The following is a 19,499-nucleotide window of genomic DNA, read 5'->3' on the forward strand; positions in this document are numbered from 1 at the left end:
AAACAAGTTCGTTAGAAAGCAACATGTTTGCTTTTAATATAAGCATGCTGTAATAAGAGAAGTTTCATGGCCGACAGAGCCACAAGTTGAACACATGCCTGAGTACCTAGATAACCAACAGGAACATGTATAACAAACACGCTCCATTATATTCTTGCCTCCATTTCCAACCTCTCCTTCTTAACAGATGTTTTTAGGTCTTTTGGTGTCTATCTGTGCTTTTGTCCTTGCATTAATTTCAAAAAGATTGATGTCATTGCTTAGGGCAAACCTAGCTTTATTTATTCATTTAAATTGTTTTCAGTGACACCAGTGCTTGAAACACCTCCACCTGACGTAATTGTGAATGAAACAAGAGTCGTTACAGGTGAAATGCCAGCAGCTTCCGTTAACCACACAGCAAAACTAAATAAATATATTCCAAGGTGAAGGGCTGCAATGCTGGAACATACAAAAGGTTGAAGCCATGGGTAGGCAGGTTGTCAATCTAAGAGGATCCCTTGACTGTTTTGTCGGCAGCTGCATGTTGCTTACTGCCAATGCAAGCATGACAATAGGATCTACTGGTAAGCTCCTTGGTGTCTTCCCAAGAAATTATGATATCCCCAAGCAAATCTTAGAGGTTGACTATTTGAGTCAAAAATAATTGTAAACCGGCCCAAAATAATGGCAAAGGTTTGGTATCAAAATGACACAAAATAATTGGTTATTTATTATTTTGTTACGCAGAAGTTGGTGCATCAGTAACAATGGGAATGTGTGCTCCCACATCAGCATGTCAACAGGGTGGTTGTTCTGCATTTACAACAGCACTTGGTACAGCCACCACTTTTGGATTAAACATAAACAATTGCACTGTTACTTGCTGTAACACAAGTTTTTGCAATGATATCAGTGGGGAAAGCACATCACCATATACGACAACACCAGTGGAAGCAACTACAGGTAAAAGTGCAGTAAATGTACACAGAAGTACCTCCTACATACATAATCCTATATACAAAAACACAACATCTTGTTTGCAGACTCTGGTGTTTCTGGGACTCCAAATCCTGCTGCAACTTACAGTGGTAATATTTATTTACTACCAAAATCCAATGGTACTTCTAAAATAAAATATTTAATCAAATTACTTTGTTTTAGTTTGCCAGGAAATGGACTTAAATGTATTGCCTGGAAACACAATCACACTGAATTCTCCAAATTATCCCTTTAACTATCCAACAAGTCTTAACTGTTGGACTGTCCTCCGGACATTACCAGGATATGTTCTTCAGCTTGATTTTAAAAATTTTGTTACGGAAACCTGTTGCGACGTACTGTATGTAAGTATTGTTCAATAGTTCAATAATGTCAATTTTCTCTGATGGAAAGTATGACCATGTTTTTACATAAAATGTGTTTTAGATGTACGATTCGGACCAAAAAAGAGTAAATGCACGAGCAGTCATTGATGAAATAAAAGGTGATTATTCAACAAATGGAATATCAAATAAATTTTCAAGAAGCAACCGACTTGCTTTGAGATTTAGAAGTGATAGTTCCATAACACGGTCAGGATTTTCAATTGTTGTATCAGCTGGTAAGAATATTTTCCATGTACAAACACACTGCTCCTGTTTGTATCACAATTAACTTTTTGTCTATCTTTTAAGTTCAAGTCAATGAAACCAGGGCAGTAAACGCAACTGATTCTTACCCTGACCAACAAACCTCAACTCCAGGTAAGGTTCTTCACTATAAAGCACTCCTTTATGCAATTGGTGCAAATATTGTATTAAATCAGTTCCAGATTTGTAATAAAGCTCATGAATGGAATGTTGTATTATTAAAAACCTTTGCAAGTCAATATTTCCAAACTTTTATGTTGCTGAAAAACAAAATTACCCATAGTTTTTACCTTGGCCCTAATTTTCGTTACTTCTAAACAGCTAATTCTATACAAGTATAAAGTTATTGCTGACATTACACAAATGCATACCACAGGTTCAATTGTTTTATTAAATTACAATTTTTGACATGTTTTGCTGATGACAGTCCATTGAACATTTTACAAAAATAATACTGTTTGGGTTAAATTTATTGCACACCATTTCATCAAACAATTATTAGTTTTAATCACACAATGTGAAAAGTTGTGTCCTTATGTTAAAAACTGTGATTAGACCTGATATGCCTACACTTCATTACAGTTAATTTTTAAATACTGATTGAATAGTTATTATCGAAAAACTAATAACTTTAATAAAAGTGAAATTTGTTGAACAGGTGCTGGTGGTTTGCCTTGTAGGACAATGCAAATAGTGACGGCATTGGGCAGAGAAGTTGTTAACCAACGCGGATCTGATTGTTTTGGAGAAAGGTGTTTATTACTTACTGCCAATGCAACCATGTCAATAGGAATAGTTGGGGGTAATTGAAAGAAACATCTATAAGTTCACATCACCACTTGTACAAAAACCACTCAAACAACATTCATATTTTTAGATGTTTCTTCTACTATTAAGATAGGAATGTGTGCCCCCGCAACACTATGCCAACAAGATAGTTGTTCTGCATTGACATCTACCCTTGGAGCAGCCACCACTACCTTGGGATTAACTATTAACAATTGCAACATAACTTGCTGTGACACATACTTATGTAATGACCTCACAGGGGAAAGCACACCACAATCTGCTACATCTCCAGTGGAAGTAACTACAGGTAAAAATGCAGTAAATGTACACAGAAGTACCTCCTACATACATAATCCTATATACAAAAACACAACATCTTGTTTGCAGACTCAGGTGTTTCTGGGACTCAAAATCCTGCTGCAACTTACAGTGGTATTATTTATTTACTACCAAAATCCAATGGTACTTCTAAAATAAAATATTTAATCAAATTATTATGTTTAAGTTTGCCAGGAAATGGACTTAAATGTATTGCCTGGCAACACAATCACACTGAATTCTCCAAATTATCCCTTTAACTATCCAACAAGTCTTAACTGTTGGACTGTCCTCCGGACATTACCAGGATATGTTCTTCAGCTTGATTTTGAAAATTTTGTTACGGAAACCTGTTGTGATGTACTCTATGTAAGTATTGTTCAATAGTTCAATAATGTCAATTTTCTCTGATGGAAAGTATGACCATGTTTTTACATAAAATGTGTTTTAGATGTACGATTCGGACCAAAAAAGAGTAAATGCACGAGCAGTTATTGATGAAATAAAAGGTGATTATTCAACAAATGGAATATCAAATAAATTTTCAAGAAGCAACCAACTTGCTTTGAGATTTAGAAGTGATAGTTCCATAACACGGTCAGGATTTTCAATTGTTGTATCAGCTGGTAAGAATATTTTCCATGTTGCAAACACACTGTTCCTGTTTGTATCACAATTAACTTTTTGTCTATTTTTCAAGTTCAAGTCAATGAAACCAGGGCAGTAAACGCAACTGATTCTTACCCTGACCAACAAACCTCAACTCCAGGTAAGTTTCTTCACTAGAAACCATTCCTTCGTGCAATTAGTGTAAGTATTGTATTAAAACAGTTCCAGATTGTTTAAAGGGCTCACGAGTAAAATCTTGCACATTATTATTAAAAACCTTTGAACATCAATATTTTCAAACTTTTTGTTGCTGAAAATAGAAGTTGCCCAATGTTTTTATCTTGGTCCGAATTTTTGTTAATTCTAAACAGTTAATTCTGCATGGATAATAAGTTATTGTTGACATTACACGAATGCATAGCACAGGTGCAATTGTTTTTCAAAATCACTATTTTTGACATATTTTGCTGATGACAGTCCATTGAACATTTTACAAAAAAATTACTGATTAGGTTTAATTTATTGCACACCATTTTATCAAACATTTCTTAGTTTCAATTTTGCAATGTAAAAAGCTCAAGTCAAATTTTTTCAGTGACCTTATGTTAAAAACTGTGATTGGACCTGATATGCCTACACTTCATTACAGTTAACTTTTAAATACTGATTGAATAGTTATTATCGAAAAACTAATTACTTTAATAAAAGTTAAATTTGTTGAACAGGTGCTGGTGGTTTGCCTTGTAGGACAATGCAAATAGTGACGGCATTGGGCAGAGAAGTTGTTAACCAACGCGGACTTGATTGTTTTGGAGAAAGGTGTTTATTACTTACTGCCAATGCAACCATGTCAACAGGAATAGTTGGGGGTAATTGAAAGAAACATCTATAAGTTCACATCACCACTTGTACAAAAACCACTCAAACAACATTCATATTTTTAGATGTTTCTTCTACTATTAAGATAGGAATGTGTGCCCCCGCAACACTATGCCAACAAGATAGTTGTTCTGCATTGACATCTACCCTTGGAGCAGCCACCACTACCTTGGGATTAACTATTAACAATTGCAACATAACTTGCTGTGACACATACTTATGTAATGACCTCACAGGGGAAAGCACACCACAATCTGCTACATCTCCAGTGGAAGTAACTACAGGTAAAAATGCAGTAAATGTACACAGAAGTACCTCCTACATACATAATCCTATATACAAAAACACAACATCTTGTTTGCAGACTCAGGTGTTTCTGGGACTCAAAATCCTGCTGCAACTTACAGTGGTATTATTTATTTACTACCAAAATCCAATGGTACTTCTAAAATAAAATATTTAATCAAATTATTATGTTTAAGTTTGCCAGGAAATGGACTTAAATGTATTGCCTGGCAACACAATCACACTGAATTCTCCAAATTATCCCTTTAACTATCCAACAAGTCTTAACTGTTGGACTGTCCTCCGGACATTACCAGGATATGTTCTTCAGCTTGATTTTGAAAATTTTGTTACGGAAACCTGTTGTGATGTACTCTATGTAAGTATTGTTCAATAGTTCAATAATGTCAATTTTTTTTGATGGAAAGTATGACCATGTTTTTACATAAAATGTGTTTTAGATGTACGATTCGGACCAAAAAAGAGTAAATGCACGAGCAGTTATTGATGAAATAAAAGGTGATTATTCAACAAATGGAATATCAAATAAATTTTCAAGAAGCAACCAACTTGCTTTGAGATTTAGAAGTGATAGTTCCATAACACGGTCAGGATTTTCAATTGTTGTATCAGCTGGTAAGAATATTTTCCATGTTGCAAACACACTGTTCCTGTTTGTATCACAATTAACTTTTTGTCTATTTTTCAAGTTCAAGTCAATGAAACCAGGGCAGTAAACGCAACTGATTCTTACCCTGACCAACAAACCTCAACTCCAGGTAAGTTTCTTCACTAGAAACCATTCCTTCGTGCAATTAGTGTAAGTATTGTATTAAAACAGTTCCAGATTGTTTAAAGGGCTCACGAGTAAAATCTTGCACATTATTATTAAAAACCTTTGAACATCAATATTTTCAAACTTTTTGTTGCTGAAAATAGAAGTTGCCCAATGTTTTTATCTTGGTCCGAATTTTTGTTAATTCTAAACAGTTAATTCTGCATGGATAATAAGTTATTGTTGACATTACACGAATGCATAGCACAGGTGCAATTGTTTTTCAAAATCACTATTTTTGACATATTTTGCTGATGACAGTCCATTGAACATTTTACAAAAAAATTACTGATTAGGTTTAATTTATTGCACACCATTTTATCAAACATTTCTTAGTTTCAATTTTGCAATGTAAAAAGCTCAAGTCAAATTTTTTCAGTGACCTTATGTTAAAAACTGTGATTGGACCTGATATGCCTACACTTCATTACAGTTAACTTTTAAATACTGATTGAATAGTTATTATCGAAAAACTAATTACTTTAATAAAAGTTAAATTTGTTGAACAGGTGCTGGTGGTTTGCCTTGTAGGACAATGCAAATAGTGACGGCATTGGGCAGAGAAGTTGTTAACCAACGCGGACTTGATTGTTTTGGAGAAAGGTGTTTATTACTTACTGCCAATGCAACCATGTCAACAGGAATAGTTGGGGGTAATTGAAAGAAACATCTATAAGTTCACATCACCACTTGTACAAAAACCACTCAAACAACATTCATATTTTTAGATGTTTCTTCTACTATTAAGATAGGAATGTGTGCCCCCGCAACACTATGCCAACAAGATAGTTGTTCTGCATTGACATCCACCCTTGGAGCAGCCACAACTACCTTGGGATTAACCATTAACAATTGCAACATAACTTGCTGTGACACATACTTATGTAATGACCTTACAGGGGAAAGCACCCCACAATATGTAACATCACCAGTGGAAACAACAACAGGCAAGATTTTTTTGGAAATTATGAATACTTTAACGTGAATATTGGACTTTCATTTCTCAATTCTGTGCAGATTCAGGTATTATCGGAACAACACAAACTGGAACACAATACGAAAGTATGACGATAAAGTAGTCCTAAAAGAAAACACTTTCAATTTCTTTTTTTTAATAGTGTGTGATAATGTGGACATAACAATCGCTCCTGGAAATCTAGTCACAATTAAGTCGGACAACTTTCCAAGTCTCTACTCAGCAAACACAGATTGTTGGATCACCATCACAACAACTCCTGGTTACAATCTTAGATTTGACTTCCAGTATTTCCGTACTGAAGCTAAGTACGATGATTTTTATGTGAGTATGTTAGTCTTAATCAAAATAACTTTTGCCAAAGGACAGTTAAAATTGTTGGTTGCTTCCAGATGTACGATTCCAGTGTCAAAAGAGATAATGACCAAAAACTTATTGAAAAACTTAACGGACTATTAGTATCTGATGGTCAACCAGTTCTGACGAAGTATTCAAGAAACAACACAGTATCTGTTAGATTTAAAAGTGATAGCTCAGTCCAGCTAAAAGGGTTCGAAGTTGTAGTGTCAGCAGGTGGGTACTTTTGCGACATTTAAACTATAGCAATATCAGTAACCTACCTTTATCTTTTGAAAACCAGGCCAATATGAAATAATTACCCCTTCGATGACTACAGTGCAACCGGGATCAATATCAGGTATTTTCCATTTTTTAGATTGGGATTATTCGTTTTTAGAATGTTCTTTTGTAAAATGTAATGATTATTAGTTGTTTTATTTGATGTTTGTGCAACATTCCTAACAATTGTTTGATTCTAGTTTGCCAAACGGAGGAGGTGACCATTTCTCCTGGGACACCAGTCACTGTCAAGTCACCAAACTATCCAAACAGTTATTCCAGCAGTAATGTTTGCTGGTCAGTGTTCAGAACAGCACCAGGATATATTTTAGAGCTGCAGTTTGATTATTTCCACACAGAATCATGTTGTGACGTACTTTACGTAAGTATAATCCAAAAACATTACAACAGTATTAACTTTGTAAAAGGTATATAACTGGGGCACGGAATTCGACTACTTTTACTTTAGGTAAATACATGATGTTATTAAATTCAATTATTATATCAAAAGTGTTCTTATAACAGTAATTCGTTACTAATACATGTTAAAATATTTAATTTGAATCTTGACTTGGACTTCAACTTTCATTTGTTCACAATTAGTTGGAAGTTATTTCATGTTAAGTCCCAAATTGGACAAAACACAATCACACTAAATCTACATTTCTCAATTATCAATGGATGAAAAAAATATTTATTACATTCCACTGCATTACAAATTAAAATTACACTCAAGTTTGCTTCGAAATACTGTTGGATTGGCAGTTAATGTAAACAGTGTACTTTGTAAAATTTAGGCAAGAGCTGACTTATTGTATTAAACATCTACCAATAATTTTTCCAAGTTGTATGATTCTGGTGAAAGAAGAATAAATCCACGGAAGGTAATAGATGAGATAAAAGGTCCACAAGTAACAACAAATTCAACAGCCCTCTACAAATATTCAAGAAGTAACCAACTTGCAGTCAGATTCAGAAGTGACAGTTCAGTGGTATATCAAGGTTTCATCTTCAGAGTTTCAGCAGGTAAATATGTATTTTGACTTTAACTGACAATGATATTAAAGTATCAGACGAGGAACTAAAATTCATCTAATTAGTTGTAAAAAGTCAATCAAGAAAGCTGTGTTCAATTACTTGGATGTACAAATAAGTGACTATAGCGTTAATTAGAGTTTAAACGAACAAAGCAAACCAGTACAATGCCAAAATAAAGTTTTGCTCTTGTTAAAGTGAGAGCAAATCAATCTGAATCAACGAGTTTTCCAACACAACAACCACCATTTGTATCAGGTATAACCTAGCAATGTTGCTACTGTTATAAATGTTACCTTTATATTCAAAAACTGAAATGTGTTAAAGTCCATATGATACGTTTCTCCATTCAAACAATATAATAATTGAACAAAGTGTAAATATTTTATTTGTAATATGTTGGGTGTGCCAGACCTTCCAAAGATTGAATAAAATGTTAGTTAATGGATCAATATCATTAATTTGGAGAAGTAAACAACCCCAGATTTAAAGCAAGCTTTATAAGTTGAAGACAAGTTGGGTTAATTAGTTTAACTTGGTTTTAGTTGCTGAAACCACAGTGGAGGATTCAACACAAACAACTGGTAAGACTTCTATTTGAATAAGTGATACTGATGATGTGTAAGTAGGCTAAATACATATATACTGTTTTAAGTGACCTTATAAGACAACAAAAAAATGGTTATGTACAAAAGCTGTTAAAAAAACTTATTACCAAACCTTTGTCAGCCGTAGAACTAGAATGGAGTCTAACAATAGAAACTTAAACTGGTAAGATTAATCATCTACAAACGTTTCTTTTGCTTGGGAAGTTTTGAACAATTAAAACGAAACGTTTTAACAACTTCAAATACGATTACAGGTAGTCAAAGCGGCCTAAGGTGCTGGTCAATACAAAGAGTTGAATCAATGGGAAGAGTGATTGTAAACCAACGAATGTCTACCAACTGTTTTGATGGCAGTTGTCTGCTGCTCAGTGCTAAAGCAACCATGTCAATTGGACTTCCTGAAGGTGAATTAAGTCCTCTATGCCAAGGTTACCATAATACTTTTTAGGATACAATCTCTGGCACAATTATGTCAGGTCACCTTGACCAATGTTTAGGTCCAAACACATCACTTAATTGTGGAGAATATGCTTTGCTAATCTACAAGATGTATACTGAAGTGGGGAATTAACAGATGTTTTTCAAAAACGTTGCGAGCCTTGGTTTATTTTGTAATTTTGTAGAATTAAAGCACCTTTTTCCATTTTTTTTCCTAGTGCAGATTTAAACACCCTAAATCATGAACATGTTGGCAAGAAATCGTGACATATGGCAACCATACCACATGAAAACATGTTTCTTTAATATTTGTAATATCTTGGGGGTTTAAAATGCAGATGTTCCTGCCTCATTCATCATGGGGGCATGCATACCAACATCATCGTGTCAGGAATCAACTTGCTCCACATTTGTTTCTGCTCTTGGTATTCCTGGAACCTTGGGACTTAACTTGGACAATTGCACTGCCACTTGTTGCAACACGTCACTGTGCAACGATGTCACTGGTGGGGGAACCACTTCGCCAGAGGAAGTAGCTACAGGTAATTTTCATAGATAATTTTGCAGGTGTATCATTTTGATTTAGAATATAGCATATTGTAGCAGGTACCCTTTTTTTAAAGGGGGGGTATATTTTTTTGATTGGTATACATTTAACAAACTCTTTTTTGAGAAATAATGTTCGTTTGGATTTTATTTTATAAGTTTGGTGAATTTTTTAATTTAAATTGTGCATCAATTTGAAAAATTTCATAAATATATGGTCCTGAATATAGTATTACTTGTTTTGCATTGTGAAGTACAAGCTAGTCTGGCTCCAGAAACCACCACCGCTAAAACTGCACCATCAGATCCAATTTCAGGTACATAAAAAACATATATTTAATAAAATAATATTTCGCAACTCATATCAACAGTAAATGTAAAAACTGGCTATTGAAGGTTTTTAACAAATGACTCTTATTAATAAGCTTCTATAATTTTTTATTCAGTTTGCAGCAGAAGTGAGCTTGGGCTTGTGCCAAATAATGTGGTCACAATAACTTCACCCAATTACCCACAAAGCTATGGAAATAATCGGAACTGTCAGTTGCTGCTCACGGCACCGTATGGTTACAAGATTCAACTCAACTTCATTGTCTTTGAAACAGAATCTTGTTGCGATCAACTGAGAGTAAGCAATCATCTTTATTCTTCACTTAGGCCACAATTCATTTCCAGCAACCTGTATATTTTAGCTCTTAGATGGAAGAATTGTATCCAGCAGGGCAGATGTGATTGCAGACATGAGAGGAACTTTAACTCCACGCATAGAATTTTCGAAACAACGTTTCATCGTTTTGGATTTCAGAAGTGACAGTAGTTTAAGTTACCAGGGATTTACAGTATTTGCTACAGCAGGTACATCATTTATATGCATGTGTCCTTTAATGTAACACCAATTGACCAAGACATATTTGTTGGACTATGGTAGATAGTTTGGAATTAGGTTTATTGTGATACAAAACACCACATTTCATTTTTTGTTTGTTGGTCAAAAAACTAAAGCCATTGCTTTTTTTCAATTCCATAAACAGGAATATGAAATTAAACCTTAATCATGTACAAACAGAACAACACAAAATTATAATTGATATGTCACATCTGTTGCATAAAATTTACCATGGATAGTTACTAATCCAGGAAGCAATAAATTGATTGTCTCATTGCAGTTGCTGACACAGGAACCACATTTTCACCGGACGGTATGTTAAAAGTGTTGTGCTTTGAATTTTAGTAGCTGTCTGTCTGACATTTTTACCCATTGTTATGAATACTGTCAAACCCTAAATAATACATTTTCCTATTAAATGTTATTATTTCCTCAAACGTAAACAACTTTTCTCAAGTATTTTTCGTTATATGTGCAGTCTTTATGCAGCAGGGAAGTGTTACATTAGGGTGTTTAATTTTGCTACTTCCAGAGTGACAACAAATTTAGTTATAAGATTAAAAAAAAGTTCACTCCAAACACTAGACATGTTTACCAGATGTTATTTCTGACTTTTTAATCAGAATATAACATTACAATGATATTGTACTCTCCAAGATTTATAACTTTCCTTTAAAAAAATTACACATATTTTTTACTTCAATCATGTGCATTTCATGTTAAATGTATTGTTCTGAATACAATCTTAATTTTGTATTTTTTGCATTGCAAAGTACAACCAAGTCATGTACCAGAAACGACAGCTGCTGACGTCACAACTGCACAGTCAGATCCAATTTCAGGTACAATATAAAAAAACCATCAATAAAATGTTGTTTCCAAACATAAACACAGTAAGTACAACTGGGGATAACATATTTTTTAAATATGACTTGTGTTAATATTACGCGTCAGTAACATTTTTATATTTTTTGTTCAGTTTGTAGCGGAGGAGAACTTATGCTTTTTCCAAACTATGTCCGTACTATAACTTCACCCAATTACCCACAAACCTATGGGAATAATCTTAACTGTCAGTTAGTGCTCATGGCTCCGTTCGGTTACAAGATTCAACTCAACATCACCGACTTTTACACTGAATATTGTTGTGATAAGCTTAAAGTAAGCATTTCCAACATGCATTTGAACCATACTTTACTTGCAGAATAATCAGTTATTCTTTTTAGCTTTATAATAACCGGAGGGCATCCAGCGTGGGAGTTCCCATTGCAGAACTGAAAGGGAGTATTGGAACGCCCCGCATAGTGTTGTCGAAAGAATTCTATATCCTGTTGGACTTCAAAAGTGACAGTGGCTTAAGTTACAAAGGATTTACTGCTTTTGCTACAGCAGGTATAGTAATTTCTTCAGGTCAATTAGTGTGGTATTAATTAAACTAAAACATTTTTGTGCAACTATGCAGAATATAAAGTGAGCTGTAGACAGAGCCACTGTTTCAATCTAATACATTTCATCATTGCAGCTAGGTGATTGGTAATAATTTTCTGGCTAAATAGACAGAAAAAGACTTTGATATGGCAGTAACTATACAGTCACCAACATCCTCTATTTTGCTGGCAAGATCGTCGTAAGTCACCAAGCCATGTGGAATGTACATATTAGGTCGAAACAGTGGCCACTGTTTCAAGCTCACTGTGAACATTATTGGCTCATTTGCTTATATATGTAGATAGATAAATTTGCATGTAATGATCACAAGTTTTGCATTAAAGTTTATTGCAATTGATTCTTGACGATCGAGTTGATGATTTCAGTATTGTTTTTTATGCATTTTTGCATAAATGTAGATAGTTGTATTCCACATCTGTTGGACTGACTGTACCATAAGTAGGTTAAAAATGATCTACTAACAAAATATAATATCTCATTTCAGTCCCCGACATAGGAACCACAGATTCAACAGATGGTAGGTTAACATATTGCACTTGTAAAAGTAGATGTCTATAAAAATTTTTAACAATTTCTATTTTTAGTTGCCACACAAACAGAAAGATTGACCACAACCCCAGGTAAATTTTTATGAAATGCATTTATCTGGTAGCCACTAATGAAACTATATTTTTAGATGTTTGTGGATTTAACACTGATGCTTCAATATATCCCTTACCCTTGCGAACCCAGGGATATCCAACATCTTATAGGAATAACCTGAGGTGTGAGTGGACACTCCGTGCACCACCACGTGGGTATCAAGTGAAGTTGACAATATATAGCGGGGATTCTGAAAGTTGTTGCGATCGTATACAGGTAGTGTATAAAATTGCAATTTTTATTTGCTAAAAGAGTAATATCATTGTCATTTGACAATTGCTAACTGTCACAAATCCAGCTACGTTTAGCTTTGTTCATTGTTCAACACTAAATCCCGCTTATGAAGGTGGATGATCTTTCATTCTTTAAGATGTAAATATCTCTTTTTCAAGGTATTCGATGGTCATACGAATGCAGGAAGAACACTTGGAAGGATAAGTGGACAAATTTCTGCAAATCAAACATTTGTATCAACTGACAGACATCTGTTCGTAACATTTACATCGGATTCATCCGTGCAGGGAACTGGCTATGCAGGGAGCTATGTGTTAGGTAAGCGAAAGATGTTGGTTACAGTCAAATAAGCGAAAACTAACAAGACATGTGTTTCAGTCCCTGATGAAACAACTACATTCCAAACTCCAACTTCAGCTGCAGGTTAGTAAGATTGAATAAAATGTTAGTTAATGGATCAATATCATTAATTTGGAGAAGTAAACAACCCCAGAATTAAAGCAAGCTTTATAAGTTGAAGACAAGTTGGGTTAATTAGTTTAACTTGGTTTTAGTTGCTGAAACCACAGTGGAGGATTCAACACAAACAACTGGTAAGACTTCTATTTGAATAAGTGATACTGATGATGTGTAAGTAGGCTAAATACATATATACTGTTTTAAGTGACTTTATAAGACAACAAAAAAAAATGGTGTTGTACAAAAGCTGTTAAAAAAACTTATTACCAAACCTTTGTCAGCCGTAGAACTAGAATGGAGTCTAACAATAGAAACTTAAACTGGTAAGATTAATCATCTACAAACGTTTCTTTTGCTTGGGAAGTTTTGAACAATTGAAACGAAACGTTTTAACAACTTCAAATACGATTACAGATAGTCAAAGCGGCCTAAGGTGCTGGTCAATACAAAGAGTTGAATCAATGGGAAGAGTGATTGTAAACCAACGAATGTCTACCAACTGTTTTGATGGCAGTTGTCTGCTGCTCAGTGCTAAAGCAACCATGTCAATTGGACTTCCTGAAGGTGAATTAAGTCCTCTATGCCAAGGTTACCATAATACCTTTTAAGAGACAATCTCTGGCACAATTGTGTCAGGTCACCTTGACTAATGTTTAGGTCCAAACGCATTACTTGATTGTGGAAAAAATGTTTTGCTAATATACAAAATGCATAATGAAATGGGGAATTAACAGATTATTTTCAAAAACAGTGCAAGCCTTGTGTTATTTTGTAAATTTTGTAGAATTAAAGCACTATTTACCATTTTTCTTCCTAGTGCAGATTTAAACACCCTAAATCGTGGACATGTTGGCAAGAAATCCTGGCATATGGCAACCATACCACATGAAAACATGTTTCTTTAATATTTGTAATATCTTGGGGGTTTAAAATGCAGATGTTCCTGCCTCATTCATCATGGGGGCATGCATACCAACATCATCGTGTCAGGAATCAACTTGCTCCACATTTGTTTCTGCTCTTGGTATTCCTGGAACCTTGGGACTTAACTTGGACAATTGCACTGCCACTTGTTGCAACACGTCACTGTGCAACGATGTCACTGGTGGGGGAACCACTTCGCCAGAGGAAGTAGCTACAGGTAATTTTCATAGATAATTTTGCGGGTGTATCATTTTGATTTAGAATATAGCATATTGTAGCAGGCACTTTTTCTCTTTTTTGAGAAATAATGTTCGCTTGGATTTTATTTTATAAGTTTGGTGTATTTTTTAATTTAAATTGTGCATCAATTTGAAAAATTTCATAAATATATGGTCCTGAATATAGTATTACTTGTTTTGCATTGTAAAGTACAACCTAGTCTGGCTCCAGAAACCACCGCCGCTAAAACTGCACAATCAGATCCAATTTCAGGTACATAAAAAACATATATTTAATAAAATAATATTTCGCAACTCATATCAACAGTAAATGTAAAAACTGGCTATTGAAGGTTTTTAACAAATGACTCTTATTAATAAGCTTCTATAATTTTTTATTCAGTTTGCAGCAGAAGTGAGCTTGGGCTTGTGCCAAATAATGTGGTCACAATAACTTCACCCAATTACCCACAAAGCTATGGAAATAATCGGAACTGTCAGTTGCTGCTCACGGCACCGTATGGTTACAAGATTCAACTCAACTTCATTGTCTTTGAAACAGAATCTTGTTGCGATCAACTGAGAGTAAGCAACCATCTTCATTCTTCACTTAGGCCACAATTCATTTCCAGCAACCTGTATATTTTAGCTCTTAGATGGAAGAATTGTATCCAGCAGGGCAGATGTGATTGCAGACATGAGAGGAACTTTAACTCCACGCATAGAATTTTCGAAACAACGTTTCATCGTTTTGGATTTCAGAAGTGACAGTAGTTTAAGTTACCAGGGATTTACAGTATTTGCTACAGCAGGTACATCATTTATATGCATGTGTCCTTTAATGTAACACTAATTGACCAAGACATATTTGTTGGACTATGGTAGACAGTTTGGAATTAGGTTTATTGTGATACAAAACACCACATTTTATTTTTTGTTTGTTGGTCAAAAAACTAAAGCCATTGCCTTTTTTCAATTCCATAAACAGGAATATCTAACCAAACATACCTTAAACATGTACAAACAGAACAACACAAAATTATAATTGATATGTCACATCTGTTGCATAAAATTTACCATGGATAGTTATTAATCCAGGAAGCAATAAATTGATTGTCTCATTGCAGTTGCTGACACAGGAACCACATTTTCACCGGACGGTATGTTAAAAGTGTTGTGCTTTGAATTTTAGTAGCTGTCTGTCTGACATTTTTACCCATTGTTATGCTTTTGCTACAGCAGGTATATAATTTCTTCAGGTCAATTAGTGTGGTATAAATTAACCTAAAACATTTTTGTGCAACTATGCAGAATATAAAGTAAGCTGTAGACAGAGCCACTGTTTCAACCTAATAGATTTCATCATTGCAGCTAGGTGATTGGTGATAATTTTCTGGCTAAATAGACAGGGAAAGACTTTGATATGGCAGTAACTATACAGTCACCATCATCCTCTATTTTGCTGGCAAGATTGTCATAAGTCACCAAGCCATGTGGAATGTACATATTAGGTCAAAACAGTGGCCACTGTTTCAAGCTCACTGTGAACATTATTGGTTCATTTGCTTATATATGTAGATAGATAAATTTGCATGTAATGATCACAAGTTTTGCCTTAAAGCTTATTGCAATTGATTCTTGACGATCGAGTTGATGATTTCAGTATTGTTTTTTATGCAATTGCATAAATGTAGATAGTTGTATTCCACATCTGTTGGACTGACTGTACCATAAGTAGGTTAAAAATGATCTAGCAACTAACAAAATCTAATATCTCATTTCAGTCCCCGACACAGAAACCACAGATTCAACAGTTGGTAAGTTAACATATTGCACATGTAAAAGTAGATGTCTATAAAAATTTTTAACAATTTCTATTTTTAGTTGCCACACCAACAGAAAGATTGACCACAACCCCAGGTAAATTTTTATGAAATGCATTTATCTGGTAGCCACTAATGAAACTATATTTTTAGATGTTTGTGGATTTAACAGTGATGCTTCATTATATCCCTTACCCTTGCAAACTCAGGGATATCCAACATCTTATAGGAATAACCTGAGGTGTGAGTGGACACTCCGTGCACCACCACGTGGGTATCAAGTGAAGTTGACAATATACAGCGGGGATTCTGAAAGTTGTTGCGATCGTATGCAGGTAGTGAATAAAATTGCAATTTTTATTTGGTAAAAGTGTAATATTATTGTTATTTGACAATTGCTAACTGTCACAAATCCAACTATATTTAGCTTATTGAGGCACAGTGCAACACTTAATCCCGCTTATAAATGTGGATGATCCTTCATTCTTTAAGATGTAACTATCTGTTTCAAGGTATTCGATGGGCGTTCAATTGCAGGAAGAACACTTGGAAGGATAAGTGGACCAATTTCCGCAAATCAAACATTTGTATCAACTGACAGACATCTGTTCGTAACATTTACATCAGATTCATCCCTGCAGAGAAGTGGTTATGCAGGGAGCTATGAGTTAGGTAAGCGAAAGATGTTGGTTACAGTCAAATGAGCGAAAACTAACAAGACTTGTATTTCAGTGCCTGATGAAACCACTACATTCCAAACTCCAACTTCAGCTGCAGGTTAGTAACAATGTCACTAGTTTGTACATTAAAAATTCTTCATTTAAGTTTAAAACTCGTACTGCTTAAGCGACATATTTGGTTGCTGAAGCTCAGTGGTTTCCAATCTTTTTTGGCTCGCGACCGCTTTGCGGAATTCACAAAGATATTATGGCACCCAATAGTGGCAAGCCAATGTGCGACCAATCACAAATGCAGCAATCAGCCTTTCTAAATGATTCTTTATATGGGTCTAATATTATCAAAAAAATGCGCCTTTCGTATTGTATTGCACTACCAGTAAACCGCATGGTGAAAAATGGCCAAGGTAAACATAAAAAAGGCTTGTGGCACCCCGATTAGGAGCCATTGCTTTCATTGGTCACACAACAACAACCTGTGTACATTTTAAATCCTTTAGCATAAATTCACCACCAAACTGATACTTAAGATTTACTCGAACATTTAGTTCCAGACAAACCAAATTGTGGCGGAACGTACAGTTTCGGAACGTACACAGAGGAAGTGCAGTACCTGCAGTCGCAAAATTATCCCAACCCTTACAACCCGAAATCCTTGTGTATTTTTACCATCAATGCTCCAAATGGGACATACTTAAACATTGAAGCTGTTGAATTCCAAACGGAATCATGTTGTGACAAGCTATTTGTGAGTTTCATTTTGCAAAGTTGTATTGTATTATGCAATGTGCAATGCATAAAATGATTCAATGTTAAAGTTTTTGGAGAACAACCAACAAACAAATGTGTGGAGTGGTTTAATTCCAAGCGGAACGCAATATCGCTCAAGGTCATCTCAGGTCACACTTCGATTCACTTCTGACCTTGGATCTCAGGAAAAAGGATTCAGATTGGCTTACACCTTCGGTTGGACAGCTATGGCTTTAATAAAAACTGTTAAAAACACCTAAAAAAAATTCAAAACTGCATAAAAACAGACAACATTTATAAAGTCAAAATCTCTCATGTTTAAAGAAATTCAATCAATTATCTTCATTTGTGTCACACAGCGTTACAACTGATGTCAAATACAAAAAGGAATGTCATATTAAGGACTGCAAATTGCATGAATAAAAAACATATTTTTTCAGTCCGCGATTTGCCAGCCACCTCTCCAGCCCCTGATGTGCAATCATGTGGAAGTACAACACAAGCAACAACCTCTGAAAAGGTGATAGCATCACCTTCATGGCCAGATGATTACCCAAATCGGTTGGACTGTACATGGACAATCAATGGAGATACTGGATATTCAATACAGTTCAACTTCACATGGTTCAACACAGAATCTTGCTGCGACTATCTTTCAGTAAGTCCTGTGACTTTCAAGAACACAAAACATTACGGATGATAAAAAATTTAAAACTGCAATGCATCAACTCTGCAAGCAGCAAATACGAAAAAAAACGATTTTCAGATTTCCAACAGTCGGCATCAACTGCGAAGTTTGAAGGGCGATATCACTTTTAGTGGACTACTTGTGTTTGACGAGAGTAGTCTCATTTTGCGATTTCATTCTGATGGAAGTGTCAATAAGAAAGGATTCTATGCATACTTCAAACTTGGTAATGTGCTGCTTATTTTCTTGTAAACTTTAAATAAGTCGGTGACAACTTTCTGAACATGTTAAAATGTGAAACAATCTAATTTTTGTGTTTTGTTTCAGTTTCCACAACCAATGACACAACAAAGACTTGTAAGTAATTTTCAATTAAATCTTTAACTCAATGGTGGTAAATAGGGGTTTGACAAAACTTACAAAAGTTTCTTACAAAAACACATCATTTCTTCTTTCGAATCATATACTAGTTCAAGCATGCAAGTTATGGTAATGTTGACCTAATGTTTCAGAGTTTCAGAACATGTTAAACGTCAAAAATAGTCTGCGGTTGTTATAATACACATGTCAGTTATGTCAAACGAACATCTTTGGCCGCAAAACTTGTATATCAGCCTTAAACATATGGTTTATTGACAGTGCAAAGGTGTGACGATGTTGCACAAGCGGAAACAACCCGGAAAACCTTTTCTTCTCGTAATTGGCCAGATTATTATCCATCTAATGAGAATTGCAGTTGGACAGTTACTGGTAGGGAAGGTTATGCAGTACGATTCAACTTTTCCACATTTTCTACAGAATCCTGCTGTGATTATTTATCAGTGAGTTTGCAGTGTTTTTTGTACTTATTCTCTTGCTTTTCCTTGCTTATCTTTAAAGCTTTGGCTTCTAAAGCATCAGCTTAATCAGACCAAAGCTAGCCTGTTGGGTCTTTCAACTAGGCCCGCCATGGGTTGATATAAATTAGTCACTTAGGAAAGTTGTTTGTACTGTAATTCAATGTAACATTGTTGCACATTTTTTTCCTTTCAGTTACAGTAATAAACCGTTAATTTCGGCAAATATGTTAGTTCATAACCTGACTATAGTGTAAACGCTCATGTACCATTAGCCTGCCTATCAAATATTTGATAATTTCTACCCACAAGCCGAAAGGTTGCCCACCCATTAACTGCAAGTTTAACCATAAGTACCTTCACATTA

General features: G+C 34.9%; 1 protein-coding gene across 5 annotated transcripts in view; it reads left to right on the forward strand.

Moving 5' to 3' along the window:
* Positions 1–19,499, forward strand: part of LOC145912981 (cubilin-like) — a 33,517-nt gene that overhangs the window by 8,222 nt on the left and 5,796 nt on the right. The window contains exons 18-78 of one of the 5 annotated variants that reach the window (XM_083000464.1): positions 305–367; positions 426–566; positions 730–945; positions 1,026–1,070; positions 1,144–1,325; positions 1,408–1,582; positions 1,656–1,724; positions 2,269–2,412; positions 2,488–2,706; positions 2,787–2,831; positions 2,905–3,086; positions 3,169–3,343; positions 3,418–3,486; positions 4,052–4,195; positions 4,271–4,489; positions 4,570–4,614; positions 4,688–4,869; positions 4,952–5,126; positions 5,201–5,269; positions 5,835–5,978; positions 6,054–6,272; positions 6,343–6,387; positions 6,444–6,625; positions 6,694–6,874; positions 6,942–6,998; positions 7,120–7,301; positions 7,765–7,945; positions 8,153–8,212; positions 8,500–8,538; positions 8,817–8,966; positions 9,339–9,542; positions 9,801–9,863; positions 9,993–10,174; positions 10,239–10,401; positions 10,713–10,745; positions 11,206–11,274; positions 11,412–11,593; positions 11,659–11,824; positions 12,366–12,398; positions 12,466–12,501; positions 12,558–12,739; positions 12,916–13,075; positions 13,136–13,180; positions 13,312–13,350; positions 13,631–13,780; positions 14,154–14,357; positions 14,570–14,632; positions 14,762–14,943; positions 15,008–15,170; positions 15,486–15,518; positions 16,143–16,175; positions 16,243–16,278; positions 16,335–16,516; positions 16,694–16,853; positions 16,914–16,958; positions 17,407–17,606; positions 17,677–17,824; positions 18,049–18,266; positions 18,375–18,522; positions 18,624–18,653; positions 18,936–19,117. In XM_083000464.1, coding sequence (XP_082856590.1) covers positions 305–367; positions 426–566; positions 730–945; positions 1,026–1,070; positions 1,144–1,325; positions 1,408–1,582; positions 1,656–1,724; positions 2,269–2,412; positions 2,488–2,706; positions 2,787–2,831; positions 2,905–3,086; positions 3,169–3,343; positions 3,418–3,486; positions 4,052–4,195; positions 4,271–4,489; positions 4,570–4,614; positions 4,688–4,869; positions 4,952–5,126; positions 5,201–5,269; positions 5,835–5,978; positions 6,054–6,272; positions 6,343–6,387; positions 6,444–6,625; positions 6,694–6,874; positions 6,942–6,998; positions 7,120–7,301; positions 7,765–7,945; positions 8,153–8,212; positions 8,500–8,538; positions 8,817–8,966; positions 9,339–9,542; positions 9,801–9,863; positions 9,993–10,174; positions 10,239–10,401; positions 10,713–10,745; positions 11,206–11,274; positions 11,412–11,593; positions 11,659–11,824; positions 12,366–12,398; positions 12,466–12,501; positions 12,558–12,739; positions 12,916–13,075; positions 13,136–13,180; positions 13,312–13,350; positions 13,631–13,780; positions 14,154–14,357; positions 14,570–14,632; positions 14,762–14,943; positions 15,008–15,170; positions 15,486–15,518; positions 16,143–16,175; positions 16,243–16,278; positions 16,335–16,516; positions 16,694–16,853; positions 16,914–16,958; positions 17,407–17,606; positions 17,677–17,824; positions 18,049–18,266; positions 18,375–18,522; positions 18,624–18,653; positions 18,936–19,117 — 7,733 coding nt within the window. The remainder of the gene's footprint in view (positions 1–304; positions 368–425; positions 567–729; positions 946–1,025; positions 1,071–1,143; positions 1,326–1,407; positions 1,583–1,655; positions 1,725–2,268; positions 2,413–2,487; positions 2,707–2,786; positions 2,832–2,904; positions 3,087–3,168; positions 3,344–3,417; positions 3,487–4,051; positions 4,196–4,270; positions 4,490–4,569; positions 4,615–4,687; positions 4,870–4,951; positions 5,127–5,200; positions 5,270–5,834; positions 5,979–6,053; positions 6,273–6,342; positions 6,388–6,443; positions 6,626–6,693; positions 6,875–6,941; positions 6,999–7,119; positions 7,302–7,764; positions 7,946–8,152; positions 8,213–8,499; positions 8,539–8,816; positions 8,967–9,338; positions 9,543–9,800; positions 9,864–9,992; positions 10,175–10,238; positions 10,402–10,712; positions 10,746–11,205; positions 11,275–11,411; positions 11,594–11,658; positions 11,825–12,365; positions 12,399–12,465; positions 12,502–12,557; positions 12,740–12,915; positions 13,076–13,135; positions 13,181–13,311; positions 13,351–13,630; positions 13,781–14,153; positions 14,358–14,569; positions 14,633–14,761; positions 14,944–15,007; positions 15,171–15,485; positions 15,519–16,142; positions 16,176–16,242; positions 16,279–16,334; positions 16,517–16,693; positions 16,854–16,913; positions 16,959–17,406; positions 17,607–17,676; positions 17,825–18,048; positions 18,267–18,374; positions 18,523–18,623; positions 18,654–18,935; positions 19,118–19,499) is intronic. The other 4 variants (XM_083000465.1, XM_083000466.1, XM_083000468.1 and 1 more) reach the window with 4 other exon arrangements.

The sequence above is a fragment of the Ascidia mentula genome, chromosome 9 (assembly GCF_947561715.1).
Source record: "Ascidia mentula chromosome 9, kaAscMent1.1, whole genome shotgun sequence".
Taxonomy (NCBI): Eukaryota; Metazoa; Chordata; class Ascidiacea; order Phlebobranchia; family Ascidiidae; genus Ascidia; species Ascidia mentula.